Source organism: Taeniopygia guttata, chromosome 7 (assembly GCF_048771995.1).
Source record: "Taeniopygia guttata chromosome 7, bTaeGut7.mat, whole genome shotgun sequence".
Classification (NCBI taxonomy): domain Eukaryota; kingdom Metazoa; phylum Chordata; class Aves; order Passeriformes; family Estrildidae; genus Taeniopygia; species Taeniopygia guttata.
The window spans coordinates 17,597,969-17,614,175 of record NC_133032.1 but is presented as its reverse complement, the minus strand read 5'-3'; the positions used below and the strand labels follow the sequence as shown (position 1 = coordinate 17,614,175).

The following is a 16,207-nucleotide window of genomic DNA, read 5'->3' as shown; positions in this document are numbered from 1 at the left end:
TAAATCACAGTGTCATTTTTTTAGCAAGGGGAGGGTAGATTAGTAACTTCTTGGACTTCTTAACGTAGAAGATTCTTACAGAAAAAGGCACACTTTGTTACTGGGATCTTTAAAAGTGTGCTTGTTTTCTTCTGACTCAAGTAGTGGAAAGGTCCTTCAAGAGGGATACTCAACTCTTGGAGGCATGTGCCTCACGGGTTTTTGAATATTATCCATTAGAGCAGGTTTTTAGAGAGAGGTAAGGAGATCTGCTTGCTAATTAATCTGGTGTTATAATTGAAAGAAATTATTATGAAACTATGCCTATAATGGGTCTGAGCTGCTGAATCAGTCTGTAGATGTTGTCAAAAATATAAAATCTGAAGAATCACTGTGGGATTGCCATTAAGCATTTCAGATGTAGGAATCAAAACTGTGAGATAAGTTGCTTTTTGTGGAAGCAGAATTTTATCAAACATTTCAGCAGAAAAATAGGATGGATTTATTGCAGAAAATGATTTTACCAATTTACCTTTAACAATGAAAATTACTTGTTTTTTTTTCTTATGTGGTCTTGTATTAATGTGCTGCTTTACTTAAAAACATCAGGAAAAGAAACAGTGGGCTTCGTTGTCCAGTTCTCTTTTCCTGATAGGAAGTATATGGTAAGATTTTGCACAAGAAGCATAAGAAATAAGTAAGTGGTATACAGACTTTTGGTTTCTAATGTTAAATAGCAGATATTTTCTGAATATTTATTCTTGAAGATGATACAAACCATTCTGTTTTGATAATTACTAAGCAGCCAGAAATAGAGTATATCTTAGTATTTTACATAGCTGTGAGAAGTGTCTTGTTGATTTAGAGGAGGCCAGTGCCTGCCTGTGACTTGCCACAAAGGAATCTCTTCTGAATGAGAGTATTTTCACTACATCACTTCTTCCACTGGAACTGTAATATGAAACATAACTGCTAACATGCAGTTGGGTTTTATTAATAAATGAACACATTTCTTGATTGTAAGTTTTAAGGTATGAAGCTCTGGGGAAGGCTTTTGTTCACCACAGCAAAATAGCTGCTGTCATAGCAAGAATAGAGAATATATCTTCACTTACAGATATAGACAAACATTAACATCAGGAAACCAACTTCGCCACAATGCTGGCAACACAGGGGAGTACAACTCTTATCTGTAATTCATTTATACCATAACGGTATAGCTCAAGGAAATAGCAAAATAATGTGATAAAGAAATGCTATAAATATTTTTTACCAGTCAGCTACTTTAGCTAATGGGTGGAGCATGAAGCTGAAGCTTTTTTTCAGTTGTGTGCTCATGTAGTGACAAGCATGTTACATGCAACTCCTGTGGATAAGAGATCTGAAGAAGTTTATGGGGGAGTGCCATTGGCACTGAACTTGAGAATTTTGTTTTAAACCTCTGGAAAATTGAGTCATCAGCTGTCTATCTGGTGCAGATTACTGGCGCAAACATCACGCTTCCTTATTCAGCAGATTAATGTAGGAAGTTTTAGTACCAGAGTGAAGCAGTAAACTTCAGCTCTTTTCTTACCTTTCCCATAAATGGCTTGATTTTGATCCTTTCCTCCTCCCATCAAAGGCTAGTTGGTTCTCTTACGTACTTATCCTAAATGTATGAATGTTTGGATAATATTGAAAGAGCCAACAGGAAGCACTTTTAGCTTTGATTAATTTTGCTTTGCCTTGATTTAGTAGTTATATACTGAATTGCCTTTATTTAGTACTGTTATGCTGTATTGTTGATTCAGGTTTAGCATTTCACAGTATTTTGAAACAAAATTGAAAATTGACTGCATGAGTCTCTTGTGTTGAATGTCTGGTCCTGATATTTAGAGGTCTTCATTAGATGAAGATTTGTACTTCATCTGATTTGAACTTCAGACTTCACCACAGTGGTCAGCACTTCATGGACTACTTTATGAGATGTCTCTAGATTTGTATGGAATTCCTTGACCATCTTGCTCAAATATTTTTATGATTAGTTAATACTGTCACTTGTAAAGATTCTCGGAATACAGCAACTGCTAGTACATTTGAAAGGGTTTCCATTATAAAGGCAGGTGCAGGAACTTGGCTTGTTCAACTGGAGGGATCACAGTAATGATCTCTGTCAGGAATAATGGCATTTCAAGTGTGTGCTCATCGTGTGTTCTACCACAAATGGAGTTTGGCTTTGGGCAAGTGTGGCAGAAATCTTTTCTAGGAATAAAACTGATGGAAGACAAAGGACTAATATATCTAGAACTCGATTTCTCAAGCAGACATAGGTCAGCTCACCTTGACTCTAATAACTTGTAAACAAATTCTTTTGATTAAAAAACATATGTTTCCAGTCAACCACAGTTCAGTTTTGCTGAATAACATAAGTTGCCTTTTTGGTAGGACATAAAGGGTAGAGAGAATGTTTCAAAGGCTTCACAATAGCTTTCTCTGACACCAAAGCCATTAACAGGTTACTGTGAGACACATGTTCTTTAAAGGCACTTCAGACATGTGGGACTATGTAAAAATCTATCTTAAAGGGGAATTGTAGTAGTAAAGAAAACTTGTCCCGAAGCTGCTTGAAAGCACAAGCAGCTTTATTTTAGAGCAATTACACTGTTTTTATGAATTCCCACTTAATAGACATTTTCTACTTAATTTAATAGTGATGCACTAGTATGATTTCACTGATTACTCAGTGAAATACTCTCTGCTACAAGAGGAAGGGTGGCTGACTTCTTACAATTATGAACTGCATGTGCTTTCTAAGTACTAAGCATTAATCAGGAGTGTTGGGAGGAAAAGCTGCTGTAGTCAGGAGCAGGTTTTTTAAGGTTGCATTGTTGCAGCTCTTAAACATGCAGCAAGCATAGGGCTGTGTTTGCTTTTAAGATTATGTGGGTGAAGCTACATTCTTTGGTTAAATGATGGATTAAGTATTCCACATCAAGGACAATTATATTTTCTTTTGTCTTTTTTTTAAGTTTACAATTAGAGCTTTCACTTGTTGGCTTCTGCTCTTACAAAGACTTTATTCATATACTATTTAAATCAGGTTGACTTTTGGCAAGCTTTCCATTAATTGCTGTGTTTAAAATGGAATCACTATATATTTTTAATGAAGACTGATCATGTTTGTGGTTGGAGTTACCATCACTTACTCTGAATGCCCTGGCTACTCATTTAAGGGACCTACTCTTTAGTTTCTTGTAACTTTCTCAGACTGAATTACAATACCAAAATTTTCCATGTTAATTTGTGCTACTATATATTCTGAAGAGTTTCAAGAGTTTGAATTAGTTTACCCAAGAACACGTGAAAGGAAAAGTTATAAAATACCTGACAATCTTTGTTTAAATAAGCAGTGTCTCCATAACTTTTAGTAGAATATAAAAATGAAAGCACCTTTGTGTTCCTTTCAATATAGTTAGAATATGCATTTCTTCAGGTTTTCTCCTTTCCATTAGAAGCTTTTGCTGGTGGCTGTGATTATTCCTGGGTTTTACATCAAAGATGTTATAAATGCTTGGCATCTTTGTGATCAGACTGAGCAAACAGTCTCTTTCTTTTACTCTAGACTGAAGACCAGCAATAAAGGAGTGTAACTCAAGTGTGGAGGGATTGGAGCAGGAAAATGCACAAAGTTATTCATAGAATTTGAGGCTGAAGAAAAAATGCAGACATGAGACAGAAAGAAAACTGACAGTTGGGAGATAAAGATTGAGCACAGACAGAGATGGGATCAAGATGGAAATTAAGGAGCAGGAGGAGAGAGTGGGATGGCCTGAAAAGTAAATGGGGACATTCATTTGCTTGGGCAGAAATAGGAGGGTTGAAAAATTTTGTAACAAGAAGTGAGGGCAGGTGTTGAGCAGCCTGTGTTTGAGAGAGCAGGGAAAGAATCAGATGAGTCAGCTACAGACTTGCTAAATGAAAGATCAAGTCAAGACTTTTAGAAAAAGATGGAGAAGCTGGCTGCTCTGAGCAGTCTGAAATAAAGCCTGGAACTAGCCAGGTAGGTTTGTGTGGAAAGAGGGGTCTTAAGTTTTTGAAGACAGCTGGCATTTGTACAAGGGCTGCTGGACAGGGGTGTGCAACAGCTCTTCTACTCAGTCATGGGCCCAAGAATCCAGAGCAATGGTTCTAAAACTTTCAACTCTGCTTGAATTCTCTATCAGCCTGAAGCAGTCTGATTACTTTCAGACTTTTAGCCAACATGTTTTGATCAACATGAACATGTGGCATTTGACTGACACTTTTCCTGAGAGGTTGGTATTGGGACCACCGCTGCTTGATATCTTTGTAAGGAACATGGACAGTGGGCTTGAGCACACCTTCAGCAGGTTTGCTGATGATGCTGAGCTGTGTGGTGCAGGGCAGGGATTCCATCCAAAAGGGGCTTGAGAGGTGGGACTGTCAACCTCATAAAGTTCAGCAAGGCCCTGTCTGAGGTCCTGCATCTGGATCAAGGCAATCCCAAGGATACGCTGAGCAGAGAATGAATTGAGAGCAGCTCTGAGGAGAAGCCTGTGAGGATATTGGTTGGCAAGAATCTCAGCATGACCTGGCAATGTGTGATTGCAGCCCAGAAAGCCAATCATGTCCTGCCATTATATTTGGCATCAGATATGTTTAATTTATTTTTTTTTCTTCTTCCCCCACCCTGCTTAGATGCTTAGATACAATTATTTTTGTTGTAGTCATTGCTATCTTAATATGTTGAATTATTAGGCTGTTCTGATTTTAACCTAGGGGTTTAACTTTTATTGTGATTCTCTTCTCCATCCTACCAGGATGGCAGGAGGGAGGGTGGGGAGTAAGCAAGTGTCTGGTCTGCAACCCAGTTGCAGGCTGAGTTAAGCCACGACAGGCCCCTGGCATAAGAAGGACACACTATTCTCCTTTGGGAACAAGTCTGGAGGAGGGCCACAAACAGGGTCAGAGGGCTGGAGCACCTGTTCTGTGATGACAGGCTGAGAGGGTTGGAGCTGTACAGCTTGGAGAACAGAAGGCTTTGGGGAGACCAGAGTGCCTTCCAGGATCCAGAGGGGCCTCAAGAAAGCTGGAGGGACATTATCCAAGGCCATATAGTGATAGGGCAGGGCAGAATGGATAGGAACTGAAGGAGTAGGTTTAGATTAGGTATTGGGAAGAAATTTTTCCTTGTGAATAGGGATGAGACACTATAACAAGCTACCCAGAGAAATTGTGGCTGTTCCATCCCTGGAAGTTTTCAAGGCCCAATTGGATGGGACTTTGAGCAACCTGCTCTAGGGGAAGGCTGGAATTAGATTGATCTTTAAGGTCGCTTCTAACACAAACCACTCTATGAAGTTAGAAACATTTGATAAAGCCAACATTTTTGAGCTGTAATTTTGCATCAATTTTGCACACTATTCCCCTTCACAGTATGCATTAGTACTGTATAGTATTGAGTAATACTAGTCAATAAATCAACTGCCATCAGCAATACCATTCTACAGTAACTTTGTGTCATTTAAGGCAACTCTGCGTTCAGTTTTTCAGTGCTTATGCTTACTTCAAAATATGACTGACTTCTCATATGCTACTGAAGTCCTGTTGTGAAACTAGTATTTACTTCTTTAGAGGCCTTCTTTAGAAGGCATTTATTGAACTAAATCTTTTGGATCTTAAAAATATGTTTGTTATCAAAGATACTCCCACCCTGGATAAACAGTAAGTATACTCACTCCTGTGCAACCTTCCTACACTACCCCTGAGAAGACAGAATATGTAATAATTTTCATAGGCTGGTTTGATATATTTGTTTGGGTTTTTCCCCCTGATTATCAGACTCCTTATGATTAAAGTAGTTTCCATCAAGAAGAATGTTTTAGTTTGTGTACAGGTTGAACCCTTATTAAAAAAAAAAGTAAACAGTTGGTGAAATTGACATTACCAAAGACAAGGAAACTGAATTGCCATAATATGTTTTTAGCATCTCTCGTTAGTAAACAAGCTTAGAAAGCTTCTGTTGAGGATGAACATATGCAAGTAATACACAGTATTTTCTTAGTGGGAGCTAAGCTCTTTTCCACAGTATTTTTTTTCCTTAAATTTTAATTGTTTTACCTGTGACCATCTTAGAAAAATCAAAGTTTATACGGGTTGAGGACATCGTGCAGTTACTGGTCACAAGCAGAATGTTCAATTTGCTTTTTAAGAATATTAGCTGCCTCTTAATTTTTGGAAATGGCTATTTTGTCATTTTTCTTTTTACAGAACCTGAAGATGTGGCCGAGCCTGTTGAGGCAAATGACACAGATGATAAAGCGCCAAGTTCTGAGCATCTAAATGATAAGCTAGCTGAAGAAGTTGAAAAAGAAGCAGAAAACATTTCAACAACTGAAGAGGCTATTTCAGAGTCTGGTTCAGCAGAACAAAGTGAAGAATCTTTAATAAAAGCAGAATAAAATACTTCAAGTGCCTTCTGTAGCTAGTTTTTAGCTTTGTTCATGCCTGTTGTTACTATTCAGGTGAGCTTTTTTTAATGGTACAACTTAAAAATCTTGCTTGGGCCTCAACTGCAACAGTGTGTCAAAGCTATGTGTAGAAATGGGTATTGTAAATTAAGCATGTCTCTTTAAGTTAGCCCATAGAATATGTAGTTGGTTGAACTCTAACAGTTGTAGCTCTTGTTCAGTTTGTATATCTAAAACCTTCAAAGTACAAGCTTTTCTAAGGGTGACTTACAATTTGACATCTCTTTAGCTGTCACACATTAAGAGCAATTACTAATGGCAATTGACCTAGTAAGTTTGGTCTAGTGAGCTTAAGATGCTTTTTAATGCTGTTAAAATGGATTGAGTACATGTTTAATACACAGATGTTTACAAGCTAAAGTGTCATCTGACATTTGACTTAAGCATATGGAAGTGTCAATGCAGTGGTGTTAATATTCATTGTCTAACTTCTTGACAGAATTCATTTAAATGGCACTTGGATAAATGGCATCTCCTTTGGTGTTTGCGTTGCAGATGAACCAGAGGCACCTACTTGCAAAACTGTTTTGTGTTTACATAAAATATAAGAAGTCTCTGCACTTGATTGTACTTGAATACAAAGCACTATTTATACCTGTACTATAATGACAAGATATAAGTGAATTTTGTGCCTTTGTGTATTTTGTTAAAGGAAAATAAAGACATCTAGCAGCAATACTTGCTTTGTGATTCCTAAAATTGAAGAGAATTCATGTTCTGCTGTATGCACTATTCTACAGTTACTTTGTGCAAGTTCAGAAGGAATGTGCCACCTTGAAAGGAGCCATGTCTCTCTGTAGCTAAGGTGGCTTTGATAGAGTAGAAATAGATCGCTGCTGAAAAGGGTGAGGTGCACGTGCATTTGCCAAAAGGCTTTTCTAACTGTACCTAAAGCTTGTTGATACTATTTAATGTTACAATTGCAATGAATATTTGCTGCTGGATTACTGAAAATGTAATTTCTTTTATTGCATTTCTTTTTAAGCTAAGGACACTTGTTACACATTTCCTGTTAAATGTAACAGCTGGGTTCCTGGTTTAGAGGTTTTCTGGTATCTGTGAGGTACCTAAATCAGATTTTTTTAGAAATAAGGTTGATTTAGTAATATTTACGATAAAAGTTTTATTTGTGTTGTGTACCTCCCTACAGGGAGAGGCAAATTTCAAAACCACTTTTAATCTAATGTCTTTGTTCCAAAGGGAAATGTTTTTACACTGTAAAGACAATAAAACCACTTAATCTTAGTAGTTTGAGAGTCCTCTACAAGAAAAGCATGTTTCTCAATGTGACCTTAGTATCCATGCCTTTATACAAGACATAATTATTACATTAATAACAATGATTAATTTTTTTTCTCAGCTACATGCTTTATTTTCTGATTCTTTGGGGATAGTTTAGAAGCTCAGCATTGCTTCAGTCAGAAACAAGTGTGGTCTGTATTTAGATTAAGGAGGAATTTTTTTTGTTTCACCATATTAATTGCAACGGATATTTTAATTAGTAGTCTTAATAGACAGAATGTAGGCATGTGATTAAAGGAGTACTCATAGGCCTATGCTTATGTTAATAATTAGCAAAAAAGCATTTTATGTGTCTTAGTTGGGAATACAAAGAAAACAGTCCCTTTTCAGGACGTGTCTTACAGTATGAGAAGAGTACAAGGTACGAAGTGATAAGGGAAATAAGTTTTTTAACACTTTTAGAGAATATATTTTAGATTACAGAATTTATTTTAAATGGAAACAATTTTGCCTGAAAGATGGTAAAGCTTACTTAGTTTTTTGTACGTTGCTAATCTCTACACTGCATTTTGTGCCTCACTGATTTATCTGCTTAAAGGCTTATTTCTTTGGAGAGGAAAAAAAACCCACAGACCATGTGAGTAATTCAGTATGGTAAATTGTTTGATGTACTTACATTATAAGTGCTAAAAAGAAGTAAAATTTTATATCCTGATCTGTCATATGGGAGATGAAGGCATGAATTACTGTCAGTTCAAAACTTAAGGTTACTCTAGGCACAGATATTACTTCCTGTGCATCTGAAATTTCTGGTCTTTTGTAGAGTAATTTCAGGTCCTCTCCATGACAAGCAGTGGCTGAGCTGTAATGCATATAATATCTCTAGAATTGGCTGAGAAAACTTGATACTGGACCTACCCAGGGACATGTATATTTTCACATGTCCTGCTTTTGCCAAAGAAACTGATGTTTCTTAGGATTTTTGGAATATTAACTTTTTTTTGAAAAAGGAGACTTAATATTTGCAGGGGGTGTGGGGGATTGTTTCTCCACGGATTCTTAAATGTGACATGAGCAACTTTACGCAGGAGTGATTGGTACTTTTTTGTTTAATATATCGCTGAATATATCAAATATATCAAGTAGAGACATCCAACCAGATGTGAAAACAAATACTTTTTAGAATATGAAAACTGCTTTGTTTTCACATAAATACCTACGACTAAAAATACCTACAACTTTTGAGCGCAGGAAGATTTAGGTCTGTTTTAAGTGCATGATAGAATTGTGCTGAAAGACTTTCATACTTAAAAAAAAAAGTATGAGCAGTCTTTTTCATTAACTGCATGAGAAGGCTGGAAGGTTGTTAAGGATGTCCTAGAATTTTGGTAGAGAAAAATCTATTTTAAACTTTCTAATTCTTCAGGGTTTTCAGGGTTTTAAAGCAGTCCTAGTAAATGAGGGCACAGGGTTAATCTGTGGGTGAATTTAGGCTCATGATGATATATATGACTGTTACGGACTGAGCTTTTCTCATTTTACAGTAAGCATTCACATGTTACTCCTGCCAAGTGTGGTTGCCCCAGTCCTGATACAAATATGGGAAGAGGATTCTGTTTCTGCAGCAGTTGCTTCTTGTGTACTGTAACTGTGGCAATAGTAAAAGGCACCTGTCCAACAGGAATTGAATCCAAAAATACCTGTAAATGAGCAGCAGTAACCACACTTAGTCATGTCTTAGTAACACCGAAATAACCTTGGATGTAGGAGTATGTAGAGAAAAAAAATTACAGCAATTGTTATTTTTAATCCAGTTGCAGTTTCACTCTTGAGAATGAGGAAATGGAAGAAAGTAGAGGACAAAAATTAGAGAAATACTGTGGTTCCACATTTTATTGTCTTCTGACTTCTCATGTACTCAAACTTCAATTTTTTTAGAAGTACCGAGATTTTTCACAGAACTAGACTTGTATGATGGCATAGGAGTCCCCTTTTCTTTCTGCGGCCAGGATGAAAAGCAAAATTGAGTGGGGTAGTGATGTAATACTAAGCAAGCTTGTTGATGTAGTGTTTTTATTGACTCTGGAATATTTTGAATAACTGTAAAAATGTCCTTTATTCACTTAGAGTTTATAAATTGGGGAGGAGTTATCTTGGCTGTGTAAAAACTCTGCCACAAAAGACAAATGAGTGTTCTAGTTCAAAATAAATTGAAATTAGGTGGTCAAATTTACATTTTACTTTAGAAGTGAGTTTAAAAAGGCAATACTATTTAAAATTCTAATAACTCTTCTAAATGAGAACACAGTTGATTGCCCTTGGATATTTTGAATTAAAACATTAAGTGGAATCTTGGTATGGCGATTTCTCAAGAAATCTGTTTAGCCTCCGTGCAGGAAAGAGAAGCTCCCAAGGAATGGAAAATGAAGGTAATGCAAAAATGGTTTAGGAATGGTTTAGAGATAATCAAAAGCAAGTAACTAAGGGTGGTTATGGTTGCCTTGAAGCTAAGAAGATTGAACCCCATGTGTTGCATGAGTAGAAGCCAATGGAAGGATTTAATGATGGAGTAAAACAGTTGGGGGAGAGAAGGGATAATTTTTTTTTTTTTTTCTTTAAGAAGCAAAACTTAAGAGATAAAAAAGATGAGCTTGAAGAGACTTTTTCAGAAAACGTAGTAGGATTTAGCTGTTACCACATGGCAGTACATAACTCACGTTATTATCATGTTCCTATGTCGGAAATAATAAGGATGGAATTGACAAGGAATCTTATTGGAGAATTTTGTTCCAGAATAAGCATATGACAATAACTTGCTAGAAAAAAAGCTGTCTAGCTATTATGAGAGACTTAAAAAGTTTTTTAACCTTCAAAGGCTAGGAGAAACACTTCTCTGTTGGTACATGGTTCTGAACTTGGCAACATTGTGGTTTTGTGGTGCTGAAGGAGTGAGTAGGCTAGAGGAAACTTTCATTATTCAATAACTAAGTCTGCTGTTAAAAACTTAAAAAATCTTTAATTTTTGTAAAGTCTAAACACATTCAGTACAAGAGTACTGGATGTAAAGAAAATTTTAAATAAGCTGCTGCTTCTTATTTATTCTGCTTCTGGTGTGAGATTTTGTTAAGTATTCTACAATGAGGAAAACTGTTTGTGGGGTAAGGGATGTCCTGTCTGTGAATTTTGCACTAGAACGGTAACCTTGAAGATTCATTTTGTGTCTTTGGCAAATAATCATTTGACCAGTTCCCTGAGTGTTCTCAAGCAAAATCTGTAGGCCTTCATTTCCTTCCATGTCTTACAGACTTGTTTTGGTTTAGTTTGTTTTCTTTTTCTCCTAATCTCTCTTAAGAAATCCTTTCCTGTCCAATCACATGGTTGAAAGTTAATGCCTCAGATGTCAGCATGTCATGTTTCAGTTCCCTTCTAGAATTGGTAAAATGCAGCCCTGTCCAGATTTCTGGTGTAGTGAGCCTCTGAAGGAGACTCACTGCACTAGTACAGAAGACTTATCAGTGATACAGGCTAATTTAAGAAAAGGCTGCAGATACATCCAGACATTAGGAGGGGAGAGTAAGTTTTCCAGGAATAAAGACTAGAATAAAGAAAGTTCCTAATCATTTGGGCAAGTAGCCTTGCAGGAGGGATTAGATTTAAAATGAGAGGGCAATAAAAGATTTCGCCATGACCAGTGGATTTGTTTGATTGATGGCATGTGATTTCTGATAAGTGCTTAAGTATGTAGTTAATGGCAGTATATGGGTGACAGATTTTTGGTGGTTGTGGGGAAGTTTTAATTCACTGGCAGGAAAATATATGTGAAGTGATTACTGGTCTTTGGCAGTGCTCCTCTCTTCCATGGTGTGGTCTTTAGGTGGAGTTCAAATCTCTCAGGTTTGTGGAAGGTGATGAAAGCAAGGAATTACAGCTGGTGGGGTTGTTGGCTCCAGATCCTGGTGTGTGGTCATGCACCTCTGTCAGGACAAACTGTAAACTTCCATCAGAAATGTGTCCTAGTTGAGATTGTCTGGTAGTCTGAAGTTCAGTGTGCTTCCTGCTTTGGATTCTTGGTGTTTGTAGGAAAAGAATGGCATCCCTGAGTAGATGGGAATTTCTTAGCCTTGGGTTTTTACTAGACATTTGTTTACACTACAAATAGAGTAAGTTCCAATGGTGTTTAACAATGGGAACTGCTACCCCTCAGCATCTAAAAAAATAAAATTGAGTTGTCCCTTAAGATCACGAGTCTCAAGGAATTTGACTTCACCATTGCTTTTGATTTGTGGGCCTCTCTGGGGTCTTGTCAGGTCACATTCAATCTTTTCTCTGAAAGAATAACGATTCTGTGACTCTGTGAAGAATAAGACCTAGAGAGGTATGTGATAGGCAGGATAGTGAGAAGGGCTTTAAAATGAAATGTATTGATTATACAATAATTCGTTCCCAAACCATGGGGTTTTGAGATTAAAGCAAACACTTGAAAGATTCTCAATAGATTATTTAACTTTGCAACAGTAAAAATCTAAAGCACTGTATCATAATATAACTTTAAATGTTGCATAAAATCAATTTGATCATGACTTAAATTTTTGGGTAGAAGGGGATGTCTTGACCAATTCTTGTAATACTGGTTACTTCTCATAGTAGTCACTGTGGGAATAAATCTATTTCAAAGCTGCCACTGTATGTACCCAGCATTGTACTGCTAGGATTTTCAGTGAATAATTACTAATGTTTTTCAGGAGGGCTTCATAACCCTTTGCCACTGTGAAATCATGTATTCTCCTTTTATTGTGTGACAAAAATAATTTGCAAAAGGGAGATTGCAACTGCTAGAAAGGAATACATGCAGCAAAATCCCGAGATAATCAGATAAAGGAGAAAACAAGGGGTGCATATACTGGAGAGCTGGCAATTTTGGGTGTTCAATTTGTAAATTCAAAGTCATCTCTAAATTTGTAAACTTATATTGAAATAATCATTCTTTCTCTTTCTCTCTCCATTTTGCTGCTGCAATGAAAATAGAGAAGCTGGATTTGTAGAAAACTCAAGCAACAAAGACCTTCCAGCTCTTCTCAAGTGGTCTGCCCTCTAATTCCTTGCATCACTTCAAGGAGTTCTGCTCAGTTGACGAAACTTAATTCTGACTTGTTCAGCACTCAAAAACCATTTACAAAACCATCAAGAAAATCCATTTTAAGAAAACTGTTTTGGATGATGTGTTAAAGGAAATGTGAAAGTTGTTATTTCTTTAGGAATGTTTGTACTTGCATTTTTTGTATATTAAACTTTTATTTAAACAGGAGTTCCTGTATATTTATAGATGCTGTTGTTGTAGTAGCCTTGTTGCATTAGTAAAGGGTATGTGTGTTTATATACTATAAATATTATCTTTAATCAGAAATATTATCTTTAATCATTTTAATCCTAGATGTAGCCTTGACTATACATCACCTGCACTTGAAATTCCATTAAAATCAATGGCAAAAACATTAATTAGTGTGAATTCTTAGGCTCTAATAGACTTCCTGAAATGTCAGGAAGTCTACTGTCTTAGCTTTTCTGCTTGTAATAGAGAAAATATTTTAACTTGTGCTCCCCTTTTGAAATTCACTGGTTTACCAAATTTTAAAGCAAATGAAATTAAATTGCGTAGCTGGTTATTTGAATATATGCTGGTTTTGCTATGTATGTAACTTCTTGAGGAAAAAACGGATCACGAAAAAGCTATTTATTTACCTGAGCTTAATTGATGATTTGAGGTGATAATTCTGTTTAATAGTTCCTTCTGTGCTGGCTGTACTTAATCAACTTGAGTTTTGTAACATAGGACGTATGAGGCCCCCATATGTTACCAAACAAGGATGAGGGGGCCCCTGCCTCTTTAGTGCAGTCCCTGCCCCCCAGTTGGACTGGCATATGTAGGAGAAGAAAGTTTTTCAAGGTTGAGTAGTTTCTGATAAGACCCATTTGTCTGTGCTGCAGCCAATTGTGAGAACTCCTGGCTCATGGCATGAGCAGCCAGCTCTCCACCCTCAAAGGTCAGCCTGGCACAGGACTGCAAAATTTTGTGTGTGCTGAAGTAGAGGCAGGGAAAACCTGCCTTGACTCAGGATTGAATATATGTGGCAGCTTCAGAGAGAATTGTGGAGTTGTGAAGGTGCTGACTTTGGTCCACGATTCCATAGACATTTCAGCGTGGGTATTGCAGGTTTTATTGTATCTAAATGGTGATTTATGTCCTTATTCCTCCATTATTGTCCACAAGGTACTGCCCTGTGTCACAAGCCTGTATTACCTAATTTTTTCAGACTGTTTCATTTTCATTAGCACAGCTGCTTTAGCTTGTGATCAGTGTACTGCACCTCACTGATAATCTAAGAGGGTATTAGATGCACAGAAGTGACACGTAACCCTGTCAGCCTGGCTTGATTGACCCCTCAGCTTCCGAAACATAGGTTCATTTTTTGTTTTTTTAAATCCAAGTTAACCTGCATCCATTTTCACACAGATTCGGGGTAGTTTAAAGGTTGGTCAGATTCGAATATTGCTCTTTCAAATTTGATAATGTATGAGTACAGAACTGTGACCTTTGATACGTAGTAATACATCAACATGACACAAGCAGTAAGTGCAGCAATTACCTTTACTACACTTCAGATTGTGTTTTAGTTCTCATCTTGCATGCAATTATTTCAGGAAAAAAGGAATGCCTTTAAGTTAAATATTTTTTGCAAAAAGCATAAGTGAAGAAATTAATCTCTGGGGACTTTCTGATTTACAGATAAATGTTTTCAAATGGGTCTCTGCTTTTAAATTAACATTGCTTTAGTGGTAGAAAGGAATCTGGTGCCATTGACTTTTATAGTACTTTTTTTCTCTGAAAGAGTTTCTTTAAACATTTTTGTTGTGTTCTAATGTAATCTAAATTTCATATTCTAATTTATGGCCAAAGCCTGATCCTGCAGACAGTTGACATGTCACTGTATTCATGTTGCTCCCATGATAATACTCATGAGTTGGTTATGTGTGTGGTACTAATGCAAGTTTACATGTTTCTAAGTGCCTTTCAGAACATCAGAGCATCTCAGATGTGCATCACATACTGATTTAAGAGGCTGTTTTTAGGTGCCCCAGCAATGTTTCATCTTTTTCCTGAGCAGATGAAGATGCATTTGGTTTATTTCCAGATGCTCTTTCTCACTTGTTATAAATTATTTGGATAATGATGGTGCACAACCACTACCTGGTCGTGCTATAAAAACACAAATCAGTACTCCTTGCCAAAGAGCATAAGGCCTTGAGAGGACTGATAGCAGGTGTGGTTTCTGTTCTGTGAACTAAGAATCGGAAAAAAAAATTATTGTGTCATTCTGAGCAAGCAATTGAGTGACCATTGAATGGTGACTCTGTCAGTGTTGTCTGTCACAACCTAAGCTCAAAGGGATAATGTGAAGTAGAACTTCATTGTAAAATACCTGCCTCATCAGCAGCCAAGCACTGAGTGGTGTTGGTGTGCCAGAGTTAGGCACTGAACTTTAATTCAGGAGCTGGGAAAGTGCTTATTTTGTTTATATTGAGGTGAAAGCAACACCTTTTGGAAAGGTTTCCTTTAAGCTGTCAAAAATGTAAACCCCTAGCCCCCAAAACCATTTAGCCATTCTGGGTCACAGGAGCAGCTGTCCCCAGTGGCTGCTGTGGAACAGGGACTGAAAGGAGGCACTCCCTTCCAAACCTACCATGAGCAGAGGGGTGCTTTTGCTAGGCTGGCTTTGTCTTTTAATTCCTGCCTGAAGGTTGCTCACTTGCTGTATGTGTGCACTTGTTATAGATGATAAACATAAAAGCTTTTCTAATGCAATGCAAAGGTGTCTTTCTTTTGCTCACTATTTTCTAGCAAGTAGCTATTGTGGTGTTGTTCGTCCCCAGGGAGTAAAATCAAAATGAATTTATTAGATCACCATATAACTTACTCCTAAGCAAGCTCTTGACCATACAAACTGTTTTGCAAAGCCACAAGGCAGGTGCTACCTGGGGACAACGTGCAAATGTGTTTTTGTTCTGTTTCTTGTTGATTTTGGCATGTATCACTTAAGGGCACTTGGACCCTTAATTCCTTTAAAATATGCAAAAAAGTAGAGTTGTTAGTTGTTTTTTTTTTTTTTGCTATCAATAAATTTTAAATGTTAATAGCCAGTAATGACTTACTTTGGGAAAAAAACCACCCAACCTACTTTTCTACAGTGTTTTCAATTTAAAAAAATGTAAATACTGTATATATGGAAGTCTTGGGTCTATGCTGCTGACTTAGCAGGTGATGGCAGCTCAGGGGGAAGTTTGTTTTTCAGCTGGGGCTCCATGTTTGGAGTAAGTTCCTTAGGCTGCAAGGCTGCCCTGGTGCAGGTGGGTGACACGGCATAGAGAAGTGCATTTGTTACTCGACTACAAGTAATAAGGGG

The 16,207-nt window shown here is 37.1% G+C and overlaps 1 protein-coding gene across 4 annotated transcripts in view; it reads left to right on the top strand.

Annotated features, from left to right (window-relative positions):
• The window catches only part of LNPK (lunapark, ER junction formation factor), a 51,090-nt gene extending 35,481 nt beyond the window's left edge, over positions 1 to 15,609 (top strand). For 3 of the 4 annotated variants that reach the window (XM_030277526.4, XM_072932276.1, XM_030277525.4), the window contains exon 13: positions 6,247 to 7,182. In XM_030277526.4, the coding sequence (XP_030133386.4) occupies positions 6,247 to 6,437 (191 nt within the window). In that variant the 3' untranslated portion in view covers positions 6,438 to 7,182. Of the gene's footprint in view, positions 1 to 6,246; positions 7,183 to 12,773 lie in introns of those variants that run through there. The other variant, XR_003961320.4, reaches the window with a different exon arrangement.
• Positions 15,610 to 16,207: the final 598 nt, after the last annotated feature.